Source organism: Gallus gallus, chromosome 12, assembly GCF_016699485.2.
Source record: "Gallus gallus isolate bGalGal1 chromosome 12, bGalGal1.mat.broiler.GRCg7b, whole genome shotgun sequence".
NCBI classification, from domain to species: Eukaryota; Metazoa; Chordata; class Aves; order Galliformes; family Phasianidae; genus Gallus; species Gallus gallus.
This window is the reverse complement of record NC_052543.1, coordinates 2,713,307-2,733,860: the sequence shown is the minus strand read 5'-3', so window position 1 is coordinate 2,733,860 and position 20,554 is coordinate 2,713,307. Positions and strand designations below refer to the sequence as shown.

The 20,554-nt window shown below is 55.1% G+C and overlaps 2 protein-coding genes and 1 non-coding gene across 4 annotated transcripts in view; all 3 read left to right on the top strand.

Annotated features, from left to right (window-relative positions):
- The first annotated feature begins 180 nt into the window (after positions 1–180).
- On the top strand, positions 181–18,003 carry TRAIP (TRAF interacting protein). 2 transcript variants are annotated; one of them, XM_015292819.4, is made up of 16 exons: positions 181–342; positions 497–554; positions 1,581–1,664; positions 1,978–2,133; positions 5,396–5,435; positions 7,903–8,030; positions 10,337–10,431; positions 11,022–11,135; positions 12,065–12,152; positions 13,522–13,611; positions 13,828–13,916; positions 14,676–14,831; positions 15,032–15,080; positions 15,601–15,726; positions 16,246–16,296; positions 17,014–18,003. In XM_015292819.4, the coding sequence occupies exons 1-16, from the start codon at positions 245–247 to the stop codon at positions 17,140–17,142; spliced, it is 1,551 nt and encodes a 516-aa protein (XP_015148305.2). In that variant the 5' UTR covers positions 181–244; the 3' UTR covers positions 17,143–18,003. The 2 variants fall into 2 exon arrangements, with proteins under 2 accessions (XP_015148305.2, NP_001025757.2); NM_001030586.2 differs by lacking the exon at positions 1,978–2,133.
- Positions 7,085–7,170, top strand: MIR1678 (microRNA 1678). Its single transcript, NR_035171.2, has one exon. It is a non-coding gene; the product is annotated as a microRNA 1678 (primary transcript).
- A 615-nt stretch (positions 18,004–18,618) lies between the features above and the next one.
- The window catches only part of BSN (bassoon presynaptic cytomatrix protein), a 56,375-nt gene continuing 54,439 nt past the window's right edge, over positions 18,619–20,554 (top strand). The window contains 1 exon segment of the mRNA XM_040646520.2: positions 18,619–18,985. Coding sequence (XP_040502454.1) covers positions 18,813–18,985 — 173 coding nt within the window. The 5' untranslated portion in view covers positions 18,619–18,812.

Sequence of the window (20,554 nt, the reverse complement as noted above, 5' to 3'; positions counted from 1 at the left end):
CTGCCGTACGGGCCGGGCTCGGCTCGCCGTGCCCGTGGGAGCGGGGCCGTCCGCTCGGCCGTCGGGAGGACTCGGAGCGCCCCGCGGCGGGGGCGTGGCCTCGCGGCCGGAGGGACCCGCCCCGCAAGGAGCGGGCCGAGCGCGAGTCCCGTGAGGTCACTTCCGGCCTGGACCGGAAGTGGCGGCCGGGCGGCCGGGTTTGAATCGCGCGGCGCCGCGCGGCCTCAGCGCTGCCGGTCCCGCCATGCCGATCCGCGCGCACTGCACCATTTGCTCTGACTTCTTCGACAACGCGCGCGACGTGGCCGCCGTGCCGTGCGGGCACACCTTCCATCGGGCCTGGTGAGCGGTGGGCGGGCGGGTGGGTGGGTGGGCGGGGGGAGCCGCCTCTTCCTCAGGCCGCGGCGCCGAGCCCGCGGCGCGGCCTTCCCGCTCGACTGCAACTCGGCCCGCGGGCGGTGCGGGTTTGACCAGCCGTTTCCCTTTCCGTCCGCAGCCTCTTCCAGTGGTTCGACACGGCGCCCAGCCGCACCTGCCCGCAGTGCAGGATCCAGGTACCGCCCTCGCTGTCGGCGCCGCGTTTCTATGGCACCGCGCGCGGTGGGAGCCTCCGGCCTGGAGCCCTGGGCCTGTGGGATGGAGGGGAAGGCCGCATGGGAGCGAGCGTGCCCTGCTGATGCCTGTGCCGGAGACTTCACTGCTTGGTGTAATGATAGGAAGGGTGGGAAGGTAACCCAGGGCCTCGGAGCTGTGCCTCTGGGGAGGCTGTCAGGCAGTCAGTCTGCTGCTGTGGTTCTTAACATCGAGTCCTGGCTTTGCTGCCCTCGTTGAGGAGCATGGATGTAGTATGCTGGCAAGGGAGGAGCTGCACTCCTCTGGAGGCTGCTGCGTTATCGGCCTAGCTGCCTCACAGGGCTTGGTACGTGCAGCTGAAGGAGGGGTCTGGTGCAGGCTTCCAGCCCGCTATCACCGGGACTTGCTCTGCACTCATGCTTTTCTTCCTCTCAAGGTCTTGGCCCTTGTTCCTTCCCTGACTTGTTGATTCCCTCTGTTCTTCACTGCCTCTTACATCTCTGGGTTACCATGGAGTTATCGCGAAATAACATCTTATGTAGCAGTAACTATGCAATTAGCTGGTGTCATGACTGTATATAATACTTAAAACACAAAGCTGTAACTGCATGGGGGAGGTGTGGAGAGCTATCAAATTCAATTACAGCACCTTCTGCCTGCAGAAAGCAGCACGTACTTCTGTCTTTGGATTTGGCATCGTGTTAGCTCAGCGTCAGCTGCTTGGGCCTTAGCTGCCAGAGAACAGACTGCGCTCGATTCAGAAGTGCCTGAATCTTTCTGCTGCAGCTCGGGAGCTTGGCTGGAGTCATGCTCCCAAAACTGAGTGGGGGGCGTGCAGTTGTGCTGCTGAGCAGAAGCAGGATATTGCCAGGAATGGTGTTGCACGTGGACTGACATGCCTCCTGTGGCCTTGTGACAAGGTGGCACCTTCTCTCTCTGCGTGCGTCTTCTGTAGATACTGTTTCTCCCTGTCTGTGCCAGTCAACCTCTGCCCTCTCTGTCTCTAGGTCAGCAAAAGACACATAATCAGTAAGCTGTTCTTTGATGTTGCCCTGGAGGAGCAGACAGCACTGGATGCAGAGACCTTGCAGGTATTTGATGGGGGTTCTTCTATCCTGTGGTGCTTTGAGCAACTTAGAGACGTGTCTGGGGATGCTGGTTCTTTGCCACCAGCTGCTTCCCCAGCTGCTGCTGCTTGAGCTGGTGCTTGCTGTGCTATGCTCACGTTTCAGACCTGAAGCACTTCAGTGTCTCCTGTCCGTCTGTGTTTTCCTTCATGGTCCAGTTCAAGCTCTGTCATGAGGCGGTCTCCCATGTGATGGTTTGCTCCAACCAAATCTCAGATAGTGACTCCAGAAGGCCTCCTCTTCTGCTTCACTGTTCTTTCTTATGGTTCTTACTTAGCCTGGAAGCCTCCTGAAGCAGAATCAAATAAGTATCCAACTGCTTCTTCTCCATTGGGTCTCAAAGCTCCTCTCAGCGGTTGTGTGGGAATGTGACTTCAGAGCTTTTGCCAAAACGCACGTGAGGAAAAGTGCTGAATTCAGTGATCTGCTGCAGGTATCTGTGGCTTGACAGGTGGGTTTATTTGCATGGGCTCGTAAGGAAGTGGGGCAGCAACGGTGACTTGGTTTCCCTAGAGACATTAGGAAGTGGACTGTCAGAAGCTGCACCCTCAGGAGCATGCAGTGCTGCTGCTGGGTCCCCGTGGGGATTCCAGGCTGGAGTGAAATGGAAGAGCTGAGTGATGTTCTCCAAGTGCCAACCTCTGCTGTGGAGAGCTGGGTGCAAGGAGGGATTAATGCAGAGGGGCTGTTCTGCGCACTACTCCGTTGCTTAATATGGGTGAAGCATGGTTCCTTATGTGGTGGAATTATCTGTTCCAAAAAAAGTCATCAGTTGACCTTGGTATAATGGGATGCTTGTATCCTCTTGTGTTTAGAATCAGCATGTGCAGTAATTACCATAATTAGCATTGTCATGGCAACTGCTATATGTATATTGTATGTTTTTAAAATAAAGCAAGCCAGACTGTGATGTCAGTAGCACTGTCGTTCTCAAAGACCACTAATAAAGAAACTGGAGTCCAAATATGCGTGCGGAGGAAATGAAAAAGCATCTCTGGGCACTGGAAGCTGTGCGCCTTAGATGCAAAGCAGTGGCTTGAAGGAGGTAAACATTGCCTTTAGGACGCATTCAGATTGGTTCTCATAAGTGTAAATAGATGAGTGACTCAGTGATGGGCTGAATAGTGAAAAATGCCCTAGAAAAGCTTTCTTTTCCCCCTCTTATCTACTCCCCAGGGTCCAAGATGGGCTCCCTCAGCTTTTCCCTCCGTGTAGACTGTGCTGAAGGCTGGCTCTCTTCCTATCATAAAAGACTGTAGACTTGCATGGCATCAAGACAGCTCCTACAAAGTTTATTTTGTTGCCATTAGAGCAGTGTCTAGACTTCAGCAGGCAGTTTTTTTTTTTTCAGTGAGGGAGGTGAGGTCACTGTTTAATAGGGAAGAACAAAGTATTTTCTGTGTGGAGGAGCATAGGTGGTTGGTAGGGCTACTACTGCCCCATGGACAGCTCTGGGGGTTGCTCTAATCAGTCAGCTGTGTAATCAGCTGGAACTATATCTGTGCAGCCTGCAGATGCCCTGAAATGAGAGACTGGCTTCTTGCCATGACAGAGTTGGACTGGGGTTGAGAGAGTGTGCTTCCGTGTGCTAGAAAGCTGAGGGTGAAGCTGTGTCATCCTGGAGAGACAAATCTGTTATGTACCCAGCTAGAAGCGCTTGGAAGAATTGCCTTGTAGCGTTTTGATGCAGAATTATCCAAATTATCTTCTGAGTAATCAGTCTTTGCTAATCCCCACTCTCACTTTGGCTCTGAAATGCTTGGGGTTGAATGAGAGCTGAGACTGCTCTGCTTCCCACTGCCAGACGTCGGTTTCAGCTGACGCTCCGGAGGTAACCTGGTTCCCTGGAGTAGCTGCAGACCACAGTTTGAGCGCTGCGGCATATCTCAGCTTTTCAGTGCTGAACCTGTTTGTTTTTTTTCCTGTACTGCTTTTAAAGATGGTCCTCAGCGATCAGAACAGTCTCAGCATGGCTGCTGTGAGAGCAGAAATGTTAGTTTTGGGGAGTAACGCTGCCCCAGGGCTTGCTGGAGCCCAGCATCCTAGTTGCTTGTATCTAGGGAGCTGAGAGCTCCTCTTATGAAGGAGATTGGGGTACTTTGTTCAGCTTGGTAACAGGGAGGCAGGGTTCCTGCTTATAAACCTGTCAGGGAGGGTAGAAACCTGGGAGGACAGCTGACTGCTTGTGGTCGCAATATCTTGTGGCAGCATTCCCTTATAATCAGGCTGGCGGAGAGGGAAAGGAGCTTGCATCTATCAGAGGAGTGAAAATTGGGAGCAGCCTTTAGGAACAGTGGAGGAAGATGAGGGATTTCAGATTAAGTTGATGAATGAGGTAATGTTACATAGCTGCCTGCGGTAGCCCAGGATTTCTTTTGCTATCATGCTAATTAGCACATCTTGTGAGCTCACTAATCGTTCCTGAATAGGACTCAGAGGAGGCTGCATCAGAATAGTTCCTGCAGCAGAGCTATTTCTACCTCAGCCCTGTGTTGTCCCCCTGGGGGCAAATCCAAGTCAGCTCTGCTCGGCTTTACCCTCTGTCCCTTCTGCTTACCCAGCTTTAGATCCCATTCTCTCCTTCCTGCCTTTGCTGTCACTAGCAGAGCTTTGCTCTGGTCCTGTCAGCTCCGTGGTCACTGCTACTGCTATTCTCAGCTCAGATTTGCATGTAGCGTTCCAGGCTGCACAGATTTGTGTGCTCGGCTTCAGTACTGTGTTGGCATTTTATTGTGGTTTTATTCCACTGCAGTTCCTGCCTGGCTTGTTATGTGCTTTCCTCTGCAGCTCTAACACAGCTTTTTAAGTCATCTTCTGTTGACTCTTTCCTGTATTTTTTTTTCCTTCCCTCTATCTGTAACGTGGTGTGAGTTATAAATATGTATATAAATACATATATTGCCTATCTTTATAAACTCTATCCATCCTTTGGCTGTTTTCCAGCGTTCGTAGGTTATATCACTTCATCCATAATTTAAACCACGAGTATTTGCTCCCTCTCTCCAATTCTTAATGAAGATGTTAGAAATGCCTGACCTCCCCCAGGCCTTTGGGGTGCCCAGGGGACATAATGTGCCCAGTGTTTGGTATAGATGGGTTTATTGGCGATCTGTTTATGGCCATTTGGCTCAGCTGTTTGTTGATATCAGCATTTCACACTGCAGTGACTTGGTGTCCGTCAGAATGCTGGTGGTGCCTTTTGATCTTAATGCTTTGCCACCTTTTCAGGTGTTTGGATGTGCTTTCGTGTCTCCCACCTGCACACAGCTCAAGTTCACATCAGTTCAAAGTGGCTCTTGATCCAGATAGTCTGGCAGCATCCCCGTTTTATTGCCTTGTTTAGGTAAAACATTATAAAAATTCTTCCTGTCTGATTTCCTGAGTTACCCTGAGAGCCTTCCAAAATTATTCAGCTAAAACAAGATGACTGACAGTGTGAGAAACGCAGGGTTGACAAGGCTAAGACAAAACTGGGATCGTCTCTTCTCTCCCTGAAGAATGCCAGTTGGAGGTGCTCTTTGCGTTCCCTGTGATAATACTTGTTTGTAGCTTGGTGCTTGCTGCTAATGCATGCTATTCTTAGCACATGGCTGGTGCAAATGTCCTGCCGAGAAACCTCTCAGGTCCTTTGAAGATATGGTGAAAGCTTCTCTGCAGGCTGTTTCCTAATCGGGTTTTTCTGTGTTGCGTTTCAGAATGAACTGGACAAGGTGAAGGCTCAGCTCTCCATGAAAGGTGAGTTCCAGCTGCCAGCAGGCCCTGGGCTCTGCCTGCCTCAGCTGCTTCTCCAGGTCTGGGGAGCGTGTGCAGAGGTTCCTCTCACTGAAGCTGAGGGCACGGTGCGGGCTGTGAGCTGTTTTGCTGGAGCAGCTTCTTCAGAGCTTTTTCTTTGCAGAGAGACTGCCCAGAGCTACGTAAAACTTGTATAACAGAGCCAGAGTTCGCAAACTAGCCCAGCTCAGCTCCAACTGGGGTCTCCTCTGCCTCTTCCTCTCTCCTCTTTTTTCCTCCTCTCCCTGATTAAGAGCTATAACAGTCCAGCGCAGCTCTATCTGGGGTAAGCTTGCCGAAATCAAAACCTGTGGTCTGAGCACCGGGAAGCTCACAGCTGCACGTGCCAAAGGCTTGTTCCTTCTAACAGCTACAGTGGTGCCCAAGCTACAGTGGGAAGGTGTCGGCTTTTGTTTGGCTGTTGCAGTGCCACATGTGTCACTTGAAGAGCAGACGGAGTTTGCTGTGTACACTTCCATTTTTCCCATCTTTAATTTTAGAGGATGTTTGAGGGAGGCAGGAAAAGCAAAAGCCCTGGAGACTTGTCGATGGGTTTCGAGCATCGTCTGTAGGCAGCCTGTCATCAGGACATGAGTCATGAGCAGTGAAAGGAAAATGTCAGTCTGAGTGACAGAAATCCAAAGGCACACTAGCAGAAAGGAAAAATCTTTAAAGAATGCCGGGGGCTCACCCACGCCCTGAGAGTCGTCTTTCCTCTGCCTTCCCTGCACGAGACAGACTCAGCTAGCCAGTAGATTGAGGATTGGGTCCTCAGCCCGAGAGCAGGATTGCACAGCCTCTATTCTGATTGCACGTCTCTATTCTGAGGCTCGTTCTCTTGCCAGCTCGGTTGAGTTTAGTGACTTGGTAGAGAGCCAGATCTTCTGGGGAAGGTGGCTGGGATTATTGCTAGGATGTTATCCAAGAAAAACTGCTTGAAGGCCTGCTCATCTTCTCAGCTTCTGGTGAGTAGAGGTTGGATGTGACATTCCCTGTCCCATTCTCTTTTCATACTGGAAAGAAGCAGTTCCTTCCCACCTCCTGCCTCCTTTGCTATGGGCACTCTGCTCTCTGGTGGTTCTTGTGTATAAATTCTCCTCTTAAAGATGTGCTCTGCGCTCCGTGCTGTAGCGTAACTGTGTAATTGCCAGGCTCTGATCAGCTTGCAAATGGCTCCTGAGGTGCAGAGCTCTGTGCAGACCCAGCAGGCGCAGTGGGAGGCACTTGGAAGGAGCTGAGAACTCATTCCTGCAGCATGGGGAGGTTCGACTCCTGCCATCTGCCTCTGGGCAGCTGGGATCGGAGGAAGGGAAAGCCCAGGCTGTTCTGGTGGATGTGGAGTCCTTGCAAGTGCAGGAGGGGGCAGCTCCAGGCTGTGCTGCCTCTGGTGAGGAAGGGTTATTCAGACCAACAGAGAAAAGAGGCTTTACTAAGAAATGTGTTTTCTTCAGTGCCTCCCCAGCCGCCTGTGTGTTTCTGCTGGGATGTGTTCTTCCTGATCTTCTCCAGTCCCATGTGGCTCCCTTACTGTGGTCCAGCAGTGCCACGCTTCCGTGGGATGTGGTGGCACAACCTGACACTGGATTGCTTGGAAGGAGGAATGGCCCTTTTGGAGGGGTGCTGAGTGACTCCCTGCTGTTGTCAGATTGGAGCCATAGGCAATTTTGACGAAGACAGAAGGAGCTCAACACTTTACCCTGCTCTCACCGGAGTTGCACTGAGGGCTTACTTCTTTTCCTCGTTGCCCAGCAGCTGAACTGGCTGTTCCCTGCTTAGCTCTGTCAGCTGCTGCTGATGGTTGTTGCTCTGTGAGCTGTTCTTCACTTGTCTCACCAAAACAAATGGAAATCTGGCACTGTTTTCACAGTCTTCTCCCTGGTGGTCAAGGGTGTGTGCCTTGTGCTGGGTTGCCTGCACAAGGAGGTGGGTGCATCATGCTGGCAGTGCTGTGGGGTAGGTGCAGCAGTGCGGTGACGCAGTGCTGCCGTCCCTGTGTGAGCAGGCTGGCTGTTTGCAGCCCCCAAAGGGCTGCCCCGCACGCCAGGCTCTGCGTGGATAGGATGAGCTCAGGGCTCAGATCTCCAGCTCAGCGTGACTCCAGAGAGCAGTTCTGCACACTCCTGGCTTGGAGAGCATGCAGGAGTTAAGATACATCAGCTTAATACTAGCAGGACTGGCACTGGAAAGCTATTAAAGGGAACATGTTATCTTTACTGAAGAAAATCTTGAAGCCTGCTGGCACTGGGAGAAGCAATTGCTCGCTACAAGCCCAGTTGCAGACAGCATTTAGGGAAATGGGTCTCTACAGGACTGGCCAACTCCTAGCAGCCTGGAGCCTGCAATCAGCATCGGTTTGTTGTGCTACTGCTGTTGTATGTGGGGCTGCTGAGGTCTGGGTTTTTAGGCCTTTTATTTCTTTTTTTTCTTCTAGAGAAAGAGAAGCGGGAATGCCAGGCCATCGTGGACGGGCTGCGGGACACTCTGGATGTGCGCAATGCCACGATAGAGTCGCTCCAGAAAGTGCTGGGAGAGACAGAGATGCTGTGTTCCTCTCTCAAGGTACCTTTCCCATCCGTTGCTGGACTTTGCCTCTACCCACTGCACAATCAATGTTAATTTTGTTCAGGTCGTCTTCAGGCCGTGCTGACATTGGCATTACTCCGTGCTGGTGGGAGTTTGGGTTGGGTGCCTCGAGACGCCTGCCACTTCAGTCTCTGAGTAACAGGAAGGCTTCGGAGCTGGGTTTTCTTTTGGGGTTTATTAACCCATAGTGAGCAGTGACGCCGGTCTGGAGGTACTGGCTGTGCGCCATGCTGAGGGTGATTCAGAGGCATAAAACCCAGGCCTGTGGCTGTGTGTAACGGCTATGCACTCAGGGCAGTGGTGGCCGGGGGTGTTAGCTGAGCCTTGCTGCTGCAGTGCTGATCATAAAGGTAGCAGTGTGAGGGGAATGTGGGAACTGGCCCCCGCGCCCCATTGCAGAAGCACCGGCTCCCTGCGGTAGAATGTTCTTCTGAAATGGGTTTTGGCCAGGCGGGATTCAAGGAAAATTAGTTGCTTGGTTTGATCAGAGGAGAAATCAAACTGAAATATATGGAGGGGGAGTTGCAAGCTTTAGCTGAGTGGGATTTGATCCAGCTAACTCTCCTGTCTCTGTTCTGTTGCCAGGGCTTTCCTTCGATTAGGTTAGTAATGTGCGAAGTCCAGGGATCAAATATTCCTGTTGTGCTTCAGCGTGCAGTGACTCAGTGCATAGTCATGCTTTGTGCATAAACAGCAAGTGGAAGGGGGGTAAGAACAAGAGCCTCTTGGCTGGGATGTCTTGTGGTGAGCAGCGCAGCCTTGACTTGGTGCTGGGCTGCCTCTGCTGTGTGCTGAAAGCTCATTGTGAGCACAGAGTTCACACAGTTCCTTAAATCTCTGCCCCTTGGATAGAGAGAGCCCACACTGCATCACGTTCCTTGACCTGCCAGGCCATGCAGCCAGGGAGAGCTTGTAGATGGGGCATGCAACTGTCTTGCTGTACGCCACATACAGAACAACTGGGCTCTTCCTGGAGGAACCACATGAAATTGGCCTGACATGAGCTGTGTCAGGCCTTGCTGTGGGACAGCAAAAGCTTTTTTTTTTGCCTGCCCATCAGGTTAGATCCAACCTTCCCGGGTCTAAAGGCAGCCTGGCATTCCCAAGCTGCTCCTGGGATCTCAGATGTACCATAGGCAGGATAGCATCGATCTTTCCTACGTCAGAAAAGCAGCTGTGGCAATGGAAGTTGGTGCCTGCTTCTCAACTCAAGAACTCTGTGCTTAGCTTTCCTGCCTGGCATCTCAGGAGGAGACTCTGTGGTTATCTTGTCTGTTGCAAAACCCTCTGAGTATGCTGAAGTCCTGTTAATGAAAGCGGGAAAGGCAGGAGTAGGGATCTTTTCTGTGGTGTACAGTGTTTTCCAGCTGAATGCCAAGCAATGTCTTACATGCATCATTTAAAGATAAAGCACTGAACTTCTGCAGTAAAAACAGAGGCTCAACTAGCTGTGAGGCAGGTCAAGCTCACAGGCAGTGAGCAGGTCCCATCTTCTGCAAGCTGCTGCTGAACCTTCATGTAATGGTCTGCTACTGGGCCCAGCTCTGGTCTGGCTGGGGGGTCTGGAGCGTGGAGACCTCTGGTCAGCAGCAGCCAAAGGTGGGCTTTGCTTAAGGAAGGGCAAGATGTGGGACTGCAGAGCTGCAGTCCCAACACTTTCACAGCTGCTTGGCTTCTGTGTTTTCTTAGCTCAGCTGAGGTTTGCTGCTAATGCTGCCTGCTGCTGGAGAGCCTGGGAAGGTGCTGGCTGCGAGAGACTCGTGGCCGCCCCAGGTGGGTGAGGGAAGTACCCAGCTAGGTGCCCGGTTCGGCTGAGATCTGCAGGAGAGATTCATGCAGCATTCCTATTTCTGCTTTAAGCAGCTAAGAGCAAGGAAAATTGGAAGGCTAAAGCAAAGGGCTCAGCTATTTAGGGAGCAGAATGCACTAGTGAGGTTTGCCTGCTTTGAACTCCCTCACTTTTGAAAAACATCGTCTCTGTGCTGTGCACGAAATGCTGCCCAGCCCCACAAATACACCCAGCAGAAAGGAGGATCCAAAGCAGTTCCAGCACCAGACTCTTCCTGCGATTAGCACTCGGACCCTGCTGCGCTAGCGAGGAGCAGAGCTAGGGGTGCAGCAGGGAGGGAGCTAAATTCGCCGTAATCCTGGGCTGCTGAGGTGGTGATAGCATTAAGAGCCAATGTATGCTCCCAGCTGCCCGCAGTGCGCATAAGCCAGGATGTTTTGCTAACAATCCCTGGAGCCTTTCTGACGGTCTGTGTGTGCTTGCTTCTCTGCAGAAACAGATGAAATTCCTGGAGCAGCAGCAGGAGGATAACAGAAGTTCAAAGGAAGAGGCCCGTCGCCTGCGAAACAAGCTGAAAACCATGGAGCGGTGAGATCCTGGGCCTCGCAGGCTGGGCTGCGTGCCTCTCCTCTCCTCCAAGAGGAAGGGAGGGGTCCTGCTGTGCTTGCTGCACCTCCCAGCCCCACATGCTGGGACTGCTGGACCTCCTTACCACGTGAGGCTGGAAGCTGCTGCATTAGCTTTCAGCCCAGCTTTCTTTCCAGGCAGCTGCTCTCCCTGAACAGCAGCAGGACACGATACTCTGTGCAGACTGGCCTCGTCTCCAGGCCTCTGTCCATGGCTATGTGCTGTTGCTATTACTGAAGAGGGTTCTGGGGCAAAGCTGAAATCCCAGCCCAGGAATAAAGTCAGCCACACGGGTGTAGGGCCTACAAGTTGGTGTGTGTCAGCTCCAAGTGTAGCATGCGTGTACAGCCATCTCTTCTCGATTCAGTCCATGTGCTACTCTGTCCTAGCAAAGATACCCTCCTTGTAGTGGGGCAGTTGCATCTCTTTGCCACCCCTACATCCAGGAGCTTAGTCTGTGTGAGCTCCTTGGGGGAAGCAGGTCTGCAGCCTTCTTCCCTGCTCTGTTTGTGACTCATGAGCTGAAGGTACATTTTCTTATTTTATTGCAGGATTGAATTGTTGCTTCAGAGCCAGCGCCCCGAAGTGGAGGAGATGATCAGAGAGATGGGAGTTGGGCAGGCAGCAGTGGAGCAGCTTGCGGTCTATTGTGTCTCACTGAAGAAGTGAGTGCTTCAGGCTCGGCATGGACTGCTTGTGCTGTGGGCAGAGAACCTGCTGCTGACTCCCAGCAGGCATGCAGACACTGTGGGGCTCTTGTCCCTGCTTGGGCCTCCTTTGGGTTTTGACTGACAGATCCCGGGGACCTAGATTGGAGCCTGTCACACTGAACCTTTCCTGTTGTCACTGTAGTGACATGCGTGTCACCATGGGAACTGTCTCCAGAGTTGTCAGTGCACCTATGCGGTGATTATTATTCCCTCAGTTCTCTTTTCATGCCTGGGGGGAAATGGGAGGATGAGGAGCTCTGGGCTGCACCCTCTGCTGCATTGCACTGTGCAGCTGTGGCCTGAAGTGCTGTGAGCACGCCATGCTCTGGCATGCGGGATCTGCAGTGCTGCCATCCGCTACCTGGAAATGCTTCTGGTCCTGCTGAGCAAAACCACAGCTTCTCTGGGTCCGTTCTGATGGCAGCTGAATAATTGCAGCTTTGATACAAAGCTGTAATGAGGCAAGTGTCCCTGCGGTGTAATTGGTAACAATGTGCATGGCCAATAGTATGAAGCCTCTGTAAAGTCATTTAAAGCAGAGTTCTCTATTTGCTGCAAGCACAGAGGCTGCTCTGTTTATTGTCCATCTCTTCCACTGGCAGCTGTAATATTTCTGAATCCCATTTCCATTTTGTTGGTGAATCCTGTGCATGCCCTGCTCCCAGGCATGGCATCCTTTGCAACTGTTTTTCCCTGCCACGTGTGGTGATGTTTGTTACACCGTTGGTTTGTTTTGGCACACTCAGCTCAGTTCCCTTAAGGATTCGGTGTGTCCTGGGTTTTCTTCGATGGGTCTACATTTGCAGAACTTCACATGAGGGCTTCTAGTAAGTTCTGGCTTGATCCTCTTTAAAGGCAGCGTGATTCTTCTGCTCTCTTTTCAGGGAATATGAGAACTTGAAGGAGGCTCGGAAGATCTCTAGTGAGATGACAGAGAAGCAGAAGAAGGAGCTATTCTTTGTCAACAGTAAGGTAAAAGGGAGAGCATGAGAGACATAAGGGTGACATCTGGTCTGTAGATCCCTCTCAGCAACATTGCTTCCAGCCCTGTGCAGTGGCCCCCTCCCACAGTGAGCTCTCCTTGAGCAGTACAGCTGGCATGGAAGTGTCAGGCTGGGGTTTCTGGGTCAGGATGTGATGCTGTATGTAGCTCGTGGGCTGTTATTAGCACTGTGGACTCTGAGGACATTGTTGGGGCAGCATATGCAGAGCCAGCCTGGGCTGGAACACAGCAGCACGCAGGTGCTTGCTGTATTCACTGCGCTCCAGAAGCAATGCTGCCTTTGTCCTGCCAGGCTGAGCATGAGCTTGTTCAGCCACCAGCCCCTTCTGCTGCAGAGTCAGGGCCCTGGGAGGGGTGGAAATGAGGTGTGAACCAGCACCAGCTGAGCAGGGCTTAGCCCTGGCTTGGCACAGAGCTGCAGATATGCCCCTACTGCTGTGCTGCCCCTGCTCCAGCCTGGCTGGGCTCTGTTGGCCCAGGCTGGGAATTACTGTTTCGGTACTAAGTTGCCATGATCAATGTCTGTGTAGCCTTGCTCTCCAAGGCGCAGGTGTTCCCTGGGGTGTGCCAGAGTCCAGGCTCACAAAGTGAGAGACTGTGGGTGGATTTGGCCTATTTTTGTTACCCAGCCATAGCTGTCGTGGTCCCCTCAAACAGAGGAGGAGGTTCTTGGAATACCGAGCTGCTCCTAAGTGAGTTAACTCCCTCCGAGAAGTGTTGTTGTTGGAGCTGACCTGTTTGTGGCCAAGTCCTTGCCAAATTGCAATCACCAGCTTGGGTCAGGAGGATGCGAGTCAGGAGGAGCGTGCTCCGGGTTTGGCTGACTGAGAGCTGACTGTGCTGCCACTCTGTGGGCTGGCCCAGGCTCCTGACCCCACTGCAAGCCCTTGTTGTGGTGCCAGGCCACCTCTCAACCCCAGGGTCCTGGCACGCTCTCCTGTTGAATCAGGCTTGTCTGTGTGCCAGCACTGCTGATGCACAGCCAGCGTCCGGCCTGTGGTTTGTAATGCTGTGATGTGGTGCGTGCTAAATCCTGTAGGAATTCAGAATGGAGCCACCAAGTGTTAGAAGGTGGAAAAGCTGTTACCGTCAGGCAGAGATGCTGTGGGAAGACTTAAGCTGGGCAAGCAGCCCTGGAGATCCCTCTGCAGGCAGCTTGAGGAAATGAGCAGCACTCAGATTGCTCTGATTTGGAGAGGCTGCCACAGGAAAACTGAGCCCCAAAACAGGGGAAAATAGTGTGTGCCATGGAGCACATCGTTCCCATGGGGTTCCACAGTTGCCTTTACCTGTTTGTTGTAACCAGCACTCTGCCGTTCGATGTTATTTATTCTGCAGCTGCAGAAAACAGTTTCAGAGTTGGAGAAGACAAAGGAGGAGTTAAAGAGCACCCAGAAGGATCTGAAGAATGCGGACAAGGAAATCTTGGTGAGAATATAATTCTTCAGTCTGCAGTAACTGGCAGCTGGCCACAACCTTCAGCAGCAATGCCAGGAGCTGTGCTGGCTTTTGCTTGGATCTAGCCCACCTTACTGCTTTCATCTGCCCCACCTCTGAGCTCCGGCCAACGCTCACTTAAGGGAGAGGGGTGAAGGATCTGCTACTAAATCTTTTCTCACTGTCTGCCTTTCCTCCCCCCTCTAGAGTCTGAAGAAGAAGATAGACATACTGCAGGACACTCTGAAAGTGCCATCTGTAACCAGAGAGACGCTCAGCCGGCTAGTCTTTGAAAGGTCAGTGAGGTGCATCCTCGGATACAGGCCAAGTATGGTGAATGGCACGTCCAGTGTAAGGGTCAGCAGTTTAACTAAGCACTGACTGGGGAGGCAGAAGCATTCTGGTCTGGAAGGCGTTGCCATAGCACAGCCTTTCTTCTTCTATTCTATTTCATGTTTTCTTGTTGCTGACAAGCTCATGTTTGGCTTACCTGAAAAAGTACATATTTTGGTGGGTTTGCATCAGGTTGGTATGGAAGAAAGAACTACGTTTGGACAGACTTTTTCCACTCTGCCCTGCTAGGGAAATATCCTAAAGCTTCTCTTCTGGTTGCCTCAGCGTTGGCCTACCAGCAAGCATGCCCTGATATACAAGGGCTAGAGATCTTTGCCAAGCAAAGGAGCTCAGAATGATTAAGGCATGGTCTGGCATCCTTTATATTTTAGTGGACCTCTTTCTGGCAACCTGTGCTATGAGCCCAGTACAGCAAACTGGGCTGTGTACACTGAGCAGAAGTGTGCTGGGCTGTCCCTGGGCTTGGATGGCTGCTGCTGTGAGCAGTGGTGTTTGAAGTTTGGACGAAATGGTTTGAGACATTGACTATGAACTGTAGAGTTTGGGTTGTCATTTCTGGAACTTGTAAACAGAATGGGGTTCAGATCCTAGTCCTATTTCTGTCGTGATAACTTAATGATGTAGCTTGTAGTTCCTTCTCCCTCTCTTCTATCTGATGGGTGGCAGCCTCTTGATGGCTGACACTTTGCATGGCCTTGCAGCCCAACTCCTGTGGAACTGCAGCAGCCAAAGCTCCACCGTCCAGCTCACAGTGATGAGATCAACCTAGATGACTCTTTTGATGTGGACACCCCTGAAAATCAGCCCTGCAGATCTCCATTCAGTGCTGCAAAAAGGCAGAAGCTGGATAAAAAGCGGTGAGTTTGTCCTCTTCTTTCTGCTTCTAAAAGAGATGAAAGTGTCTCTGCTTTGGAAGTTGCTGTGTGAGATCAGATAGCTCTCCAGCTGCCTGATGTCGCACTGCAAGTTTTGTCGTCATTTGCTTCGCCTTGTCTGTCCTTGCCAGCTCCAGTCAAACAATGAATCTCTGCTGACTTGCTCCTTGTGCTTCTTACAGGCCTCCTGTGGTAAATCTGGCAAAGAAAGCTCTAAAGGAAACAGTGGAGGTAAAAGGACTGATCTTGTTTTCTGTATCACCTCTTCAATTCTGCTATTAATAAGCTTGAGATAAAGGCCCCACTTTCCCGTGCAGGAGATGCTCTAACTGTAGATTGGCCTATCTGCAGCACCAGAGTACATACTTCAAAGTGCTTTGCTTGACTGTCTCCTAGAAACGCTATTGCTGCCTCAGAGGCCTCCTGGAATCGGGCAGGAGAGGGCGGGGGGGGGGGCACACGCTGTTTGCAGATTATCCTGAATCAGATGTGCTTGGCAAACACACAGCGTGGGGTCTGCCTGCAAGGGCTGTGGGTCAGCTAAGGGGGCGGTGTCCCCTAGGTGTGCTGGGTTCAATGTCCTGCCTCCCAGGCATGGCTCCAAATGAGCTCCAGAGGGAGGTTTGGAGGTACTCTTCTTTGACCTGATGTGGTACAGGACTGCCAGTTACCTTAAGGAAATGCCTGTATGCAGACTAAATTCAGCAGATCATGCTGCTTAAAGGGTTTTTCTCATTATTCTGTGGGACAGAACTGGGGAGATGATTTGGAGGACGAGACTCTTAAAGGATTCCTGCCAGCATTCATCAGGAACTCAGTTTTCTCCAAGAAGCCCGTGTCGGGTAGCTTGCTGGGTCCCCACAGGAACGTGGGCAAGGTGAGTAGTGCTGTTGGTGAGCTTGTCAGGGGCTGGCACTGCACGCTTCTGTCCTGAGGTTACCCTACAGGAGGAAGCCAGTGAGGCTTTTACCTTGCCACATGCAGTGTGGGGAGAGTAAATCTTGGAGTGTGACCTGGCTGCCTCCCAGTCCTGCGGAGCTCCGGAGATGACAGATGGTCATTCCCTACCTGGCAGCAGATTAAATGGCCTTCTGCATCCAGTTCCCCCTCCTTGGGGTGTTGGGCATTTTCCCTGTATGTATCAGTCCCAGTGACAAAAATCCTTAGCTTTGCTGCAGCCTTGAAGGCTCAGCTTACTTCAGAAAGATACTCAGACTTCACTAATACACTTGGGCCTGCCTTTTTCTGAAGGTGAGGGCTTAATACAAGGACTGAGCGTTTCCAGGTGCTTGTAACCTATCCCTAGAGCACGTGGCCTGCGAGGGTCTCTGCTGACCAAGACAAGAAGTAGCCAAGGCTCTGTGCTGCTCCATTCACATTTGTTTGTCTCTCCTAGGTGAGGATGGGGTACGACGGCTTGGGAGGCAGAACCAAGTTCATACAGCCTGTATCCTTTCCTGCAGCTTGTGTGGCAGTAGTAATGCTGTGGGGCACCTCCTCTGTTCCTCCTGTCTCAGCCAGCTTGGTAGCCTGGGGCACAGCTTCCCAAACTGGGGCTGGGACCTTCAGGGAATCACCATCGCATTGCCCTACATCTGATTCTGAACAAGCCTGAGCTCAGCAGAGACAGCAAAGGCATCAAAGACCTGCACTTACTGAGAGCATTAATATTTATTTTGTCTCTAAAGATTTGTATGATGCCATCACAGGCACGGAGAACTCCTTACTCTAAGAACTCTGCCCCTGGAGTGTCTCCATGCCCTGGGAGGCTGCAGGTTCTGCCTACTGTCACTTCCTCTGCCCAATGTCCCAGCTCTGATACGCAGGGTAGATCTTGAAGCTCTGTTGGTTGTGCTTAGACGCTGCTTTGTGCACTAGGGCATAGCATGGAAGTGGAAAGTGTGGGATGGGAGTGTAACTGAGCTTTGCTTCTGTGGGTAGGGGCAGAGCCCGGCCTGAAGGAGCCTGCAGAGATGGAGTCCAACAGCCTGACCTCTTTGTGGCAAAGCAAAAGTTAAAGCGTATTACTGAGGGTACTACCCAAATGCCTCAGGGTGTGAGTACATGGCTAGGTCCCAGGTCTGTGGCTCAGGTTGCAGGTCCTGTGCTGCTTACGTCCCCAGAGCCTTGATGTGTGTGCTTCCCTTGACGGCCCTACCTTCAGACAAGCCCTACAGAGCTCCGTCCCATAGCAGTGAAGAGCAAGAGGAACGTTTCCAGGCCAGCATCAGCTGCTGCCCCTGAACGTCCCTGCAGCAGCAGCCGGGCCAGCCTGGATGCTTTCCTGCAGTGAAGTCCTGTGCCCCTGGGAGCAGCAGGGCTGAGTGTGCTTGCACAGAGCCCGGCCCTGCAGCGAGTCAGCAGGAGCCCAACCCTCTGCCTAGTGCACGGACAGCTTTCAGCCCTCCTCTCTCATTTCCACGCAGGAATTTAAATGGGGATTGCTCATCTGTCAGCCTGCTCGGAGCGCTGTAGTTGCTGCTGCTGTTGGTCTCTGCAGGTGGAGCTGCACTTCTGGGACACAGCCACGAGCTGCAGGTGCAAGAAGAGATCTTGTTGTCCATCTCCAGCCCAGGGGGCAGCAGCTGGGAGCGAGAGTAGGGAGACGGGACCTGGAGCAGCGCTGGAAATAGTGCAAGGATTTCCTTGCTGTGCCCAGGGCCATGCTGCAGCACAGCCGTGCCTCCTCCTGAGCTGATCCCCGTCCCTCTGCCGGGGCTGCAGCACCTGTGCCAGGCTGAGGTGTCCTGCTGGGCCTTGGCTTGGGATGTGGAGCCTGGGCTGGGCCAGAGGGTGGTGATGCTGAGCCCGTGCCCTGCTGGGGAAGAGGCAGCGCCCCGTGCTGCTGAGCTCTCTCTTCCTGGCCTTTGTTCTATACTTTTTGTGTGAACTTCTGTTTCTTTTTAATGTGACTGTAGGCATTTTTGTCGTTCTTTCAAAGCCAGCCCAAGGCTCTGAGGCTGCGTGCAGCCCCAGCCTGCAGCAGTGCTCCGGGGGGGGCTGGAGCTGCCCTTTCCTATGCCTTACGGCTGTGGCCCCGGGGGCCCTCCCTGCAGCCCCGGTGGGTCGTTCTGTCCCCACCTGCTGCAGGCTGTGGGCCCGGGCTGACTGTAAACGTGTGTTGAGGGAATAAATGAAGTGCTGCGTTTTGGTACCGGGCAGCCTCCTCTGCCTTCCTCTGGGGCGGCCGCTGTGGCTGCAGTGCCCGAGCTGTGCTGCCGGGCGCCGTGCCGTGCAGGGCCGGTTATGAGGAGGGGTTATGAGCGCCTCGCCTGTAAGGAGGAGCCTGCAGGGGGTGCGATGCGATGGGAGCGGTGCTGAGGGGCAGCAGCCCGTGATGTCACGTGGGGGGGGGGGGGGGGGGGGGGCCGAGGCCCGTGACGTCACCGTCCGGCAGAACGCGGCTGCCGGCCGTGACGTCACGCGGGAGGGCAGCGCCGATCGGCGGGCCGAGCGCCGCTTCCCGGAGCCGCGCGTGACTCGGAGGGGCGGGGCTGCTCGTCGGCCCGCGCCGCGTGACATCCCGCGGCGGTCCGTGACGTCACGGGCGTGCCGCGCGCTCATTGGCCGCCGGGTGTAACCTCATGCGGCGCCGGGCGCTCGTTGGCCGCCGGGGCGTGACGTCGCGGCCGGCCGCCTCTCGTCCGCCGCTCGGCCTCGAAGCGGCGGGGCGCGGGGCACCGCCTGGCGGCCGCGGGCGATACGCGACGCCGATTGGCGGCCGGGCCCGGCGGGGCGGGGCTTCCCCCCTCCGCCCGCGGCCGCGCCCCGCGCGCCCGCCGCCTCCCGTCGGGGCGGCCGCCCATTGGCCGCGCGTGCCCGCGCTCGGCGGCTCGGGGGCGCGCGCGCGCGCGGAGGGTCGGCGGCGCATGCGCGGGGCGACGGGGCCGGCGGCGACGGCGGCGCGGGGCTGATGGCGGCGGAGGCGGCGCTGCGCTGAGGAGCGGTCCCGCCCGGCCCGCCATGGGCAACGAGGCCAGCCTGGAGGGCGGCGGCGCCGACGGGCACCCGCCCTCCGCCGCCGCGGCCCCGCCGCCGCCCGCCGCCGGCCCCGCCGCCTCCAAACCGCCTTCAGCACCGGGCGGCGGCGGACAGCTCCCGGGGCCCGCGCCCGCCCCCGCCCCGCCCGCAGCCAGGTCAGAGCGCGGGGCCGGGCGGAGGGGCGGCACGCGGGGGGTGCGTGTGCGGCCGGGCGGGTGTGCACGGGCGGAGGTGTGCGGGCGGCGTGCGGGGCGCGGGAGCGCCGGGGCAGGTGTGCACGCGGGGCGTGGGGCGACGTGCGGGTGGGGTGCGGTCGCGGAGCAAAGCGTAGGTGTGCGCGGGGGGCGGGTGCACGGGGTGTAGGTGTGCAAGCAGGGCGTGTGCGTGTGCACGGCGTGCGGGAGAGAAGGTGTGCGCGGTGTGCACGAGGTGTGGACGTGCACGTAGGGCTCGGGAGCATGCAGGGTGCGGGCATGCATAGGTGCGGGCGTGCTCGGGGCACGGGAGCGGTGCAGGTGCACGGGGTGCAGGCGCGGGGCCGGGCAACGTGTGGGCGCACGGGGTGCTGGAGCAGAAGGGTGTAGGTGCAGAGTCGGGGGGTGTGGGCAGGTGGGGCTGCAGGCGCGCGGGGGTGCACGGTGGGGTGCGCGCTCGGTGGGTGCGGCAGGTGCATTGCTTGCAGGTTGGGGCTGCAGGCAGGCGGGGGCTGCAGGGCGAGCCGGCGGCTCGGGGGCACCCGTGGGTGCTGGGCATGGCATGTGGGTGGGAGCGGAGTGCCGTTATGCAACGGGAGCGATGTGCAGCCCCGTGGTGCCAACCTGGTGGGGCCGTGCTCGCAGGGCGACGCTTTGGGAGCGGGTGGCTGGGGGTGCTCCTTTAGAAACCAACCCCTAAAACGTCACCGTCCTCTTGGGGAAAAGAAAGGTGAAGGGCAGAAAGTTGCAGAGAGGGACACGGCGGGGCCCTGCAGCTCTGCTCCTGCTGGCCCCAGCGCTGCTCTCCAGACCTGAAGCAGTGCTGGGCTCAGCACGGTGCTCCGCTGCTCTGTGCCAGCTCTGTGCCAGCTCTGTGCCAGCTCCCGCGGAGACGGCGTGAGAAAATAACCCCCCGGGGGATATTCTGTCCCTTTTCCTTTCCGTTTTCCCGTTTTCTGCTGCCGAAGAATCGCCGACTCCTCAGCCTCCCACTCTCTTCCAGCCATAACTTGTTCGTAGGCTGCTCGCGGCGCTTCAAGATTAAATGCTGGCACAGAAGGGAGGGCGCTGCGGGGGGACGCGGGGGGTGTTTTCCTCCCTCCCTCCCTGGGGCTGTGCTGGGTTCCCTGGCTGAGGGCGGAGGCCCCGTGGCTGCTTTGTGGGAGCAGAACGCGGCAGGGCCTGGCGTGGGGTTGTGCTCTGCCTTCCCGGTGAGCTGTGAGTGGTTCCAACCTTGGAGCCGGGCTGTGGGTGCACAGAGGGATCCCTGGGCGGATGTGGGGGTCCGACACATCCCGGCCCCATTGCCACCAGCAGTACTGGACCACGCTGTGTCCTCAGTGTGCTGCACCACGGGATGGAGCACCCCGAGCCCGTGCACCAGCCGTGCAGGGCCACCAGGCACTGGCTGTGGGTGCACAGCTCCTGTGGTCGGGCTGGTCCATAGGTAGGGCACACAGTGCTGGAGCCCCCAGGGAGAGCTGTGCAGAGGCCGAATTGCTGCTTGGGGTTGCATCCCTGGGTGAGGAT

Bases quoted from the DNA above. Each gene is read 5' to 3' on its own strand.
- TRAIP (XM_015292819.4), top strand. From the start codon at position 245: ATGCCGATCCGCGCGCACTGCACCATTTGCTCTGACTTCTTCGACAAC. The intron at 10,432-11,021 runs GTGAGATCCTGG...ATTTTATTGCAG, and splicing joins AAGCTGAAAACCATGGAGCG to GATTGAATTGTTGCTTCAGA. The intron at 15,081-15,600 runs GTAAAAGGACTG...TCTGTGGGACAG, and splicing joins CTCTAAAGGAAACAGTGGAG to AACTGGGGAGATGATTTGGA.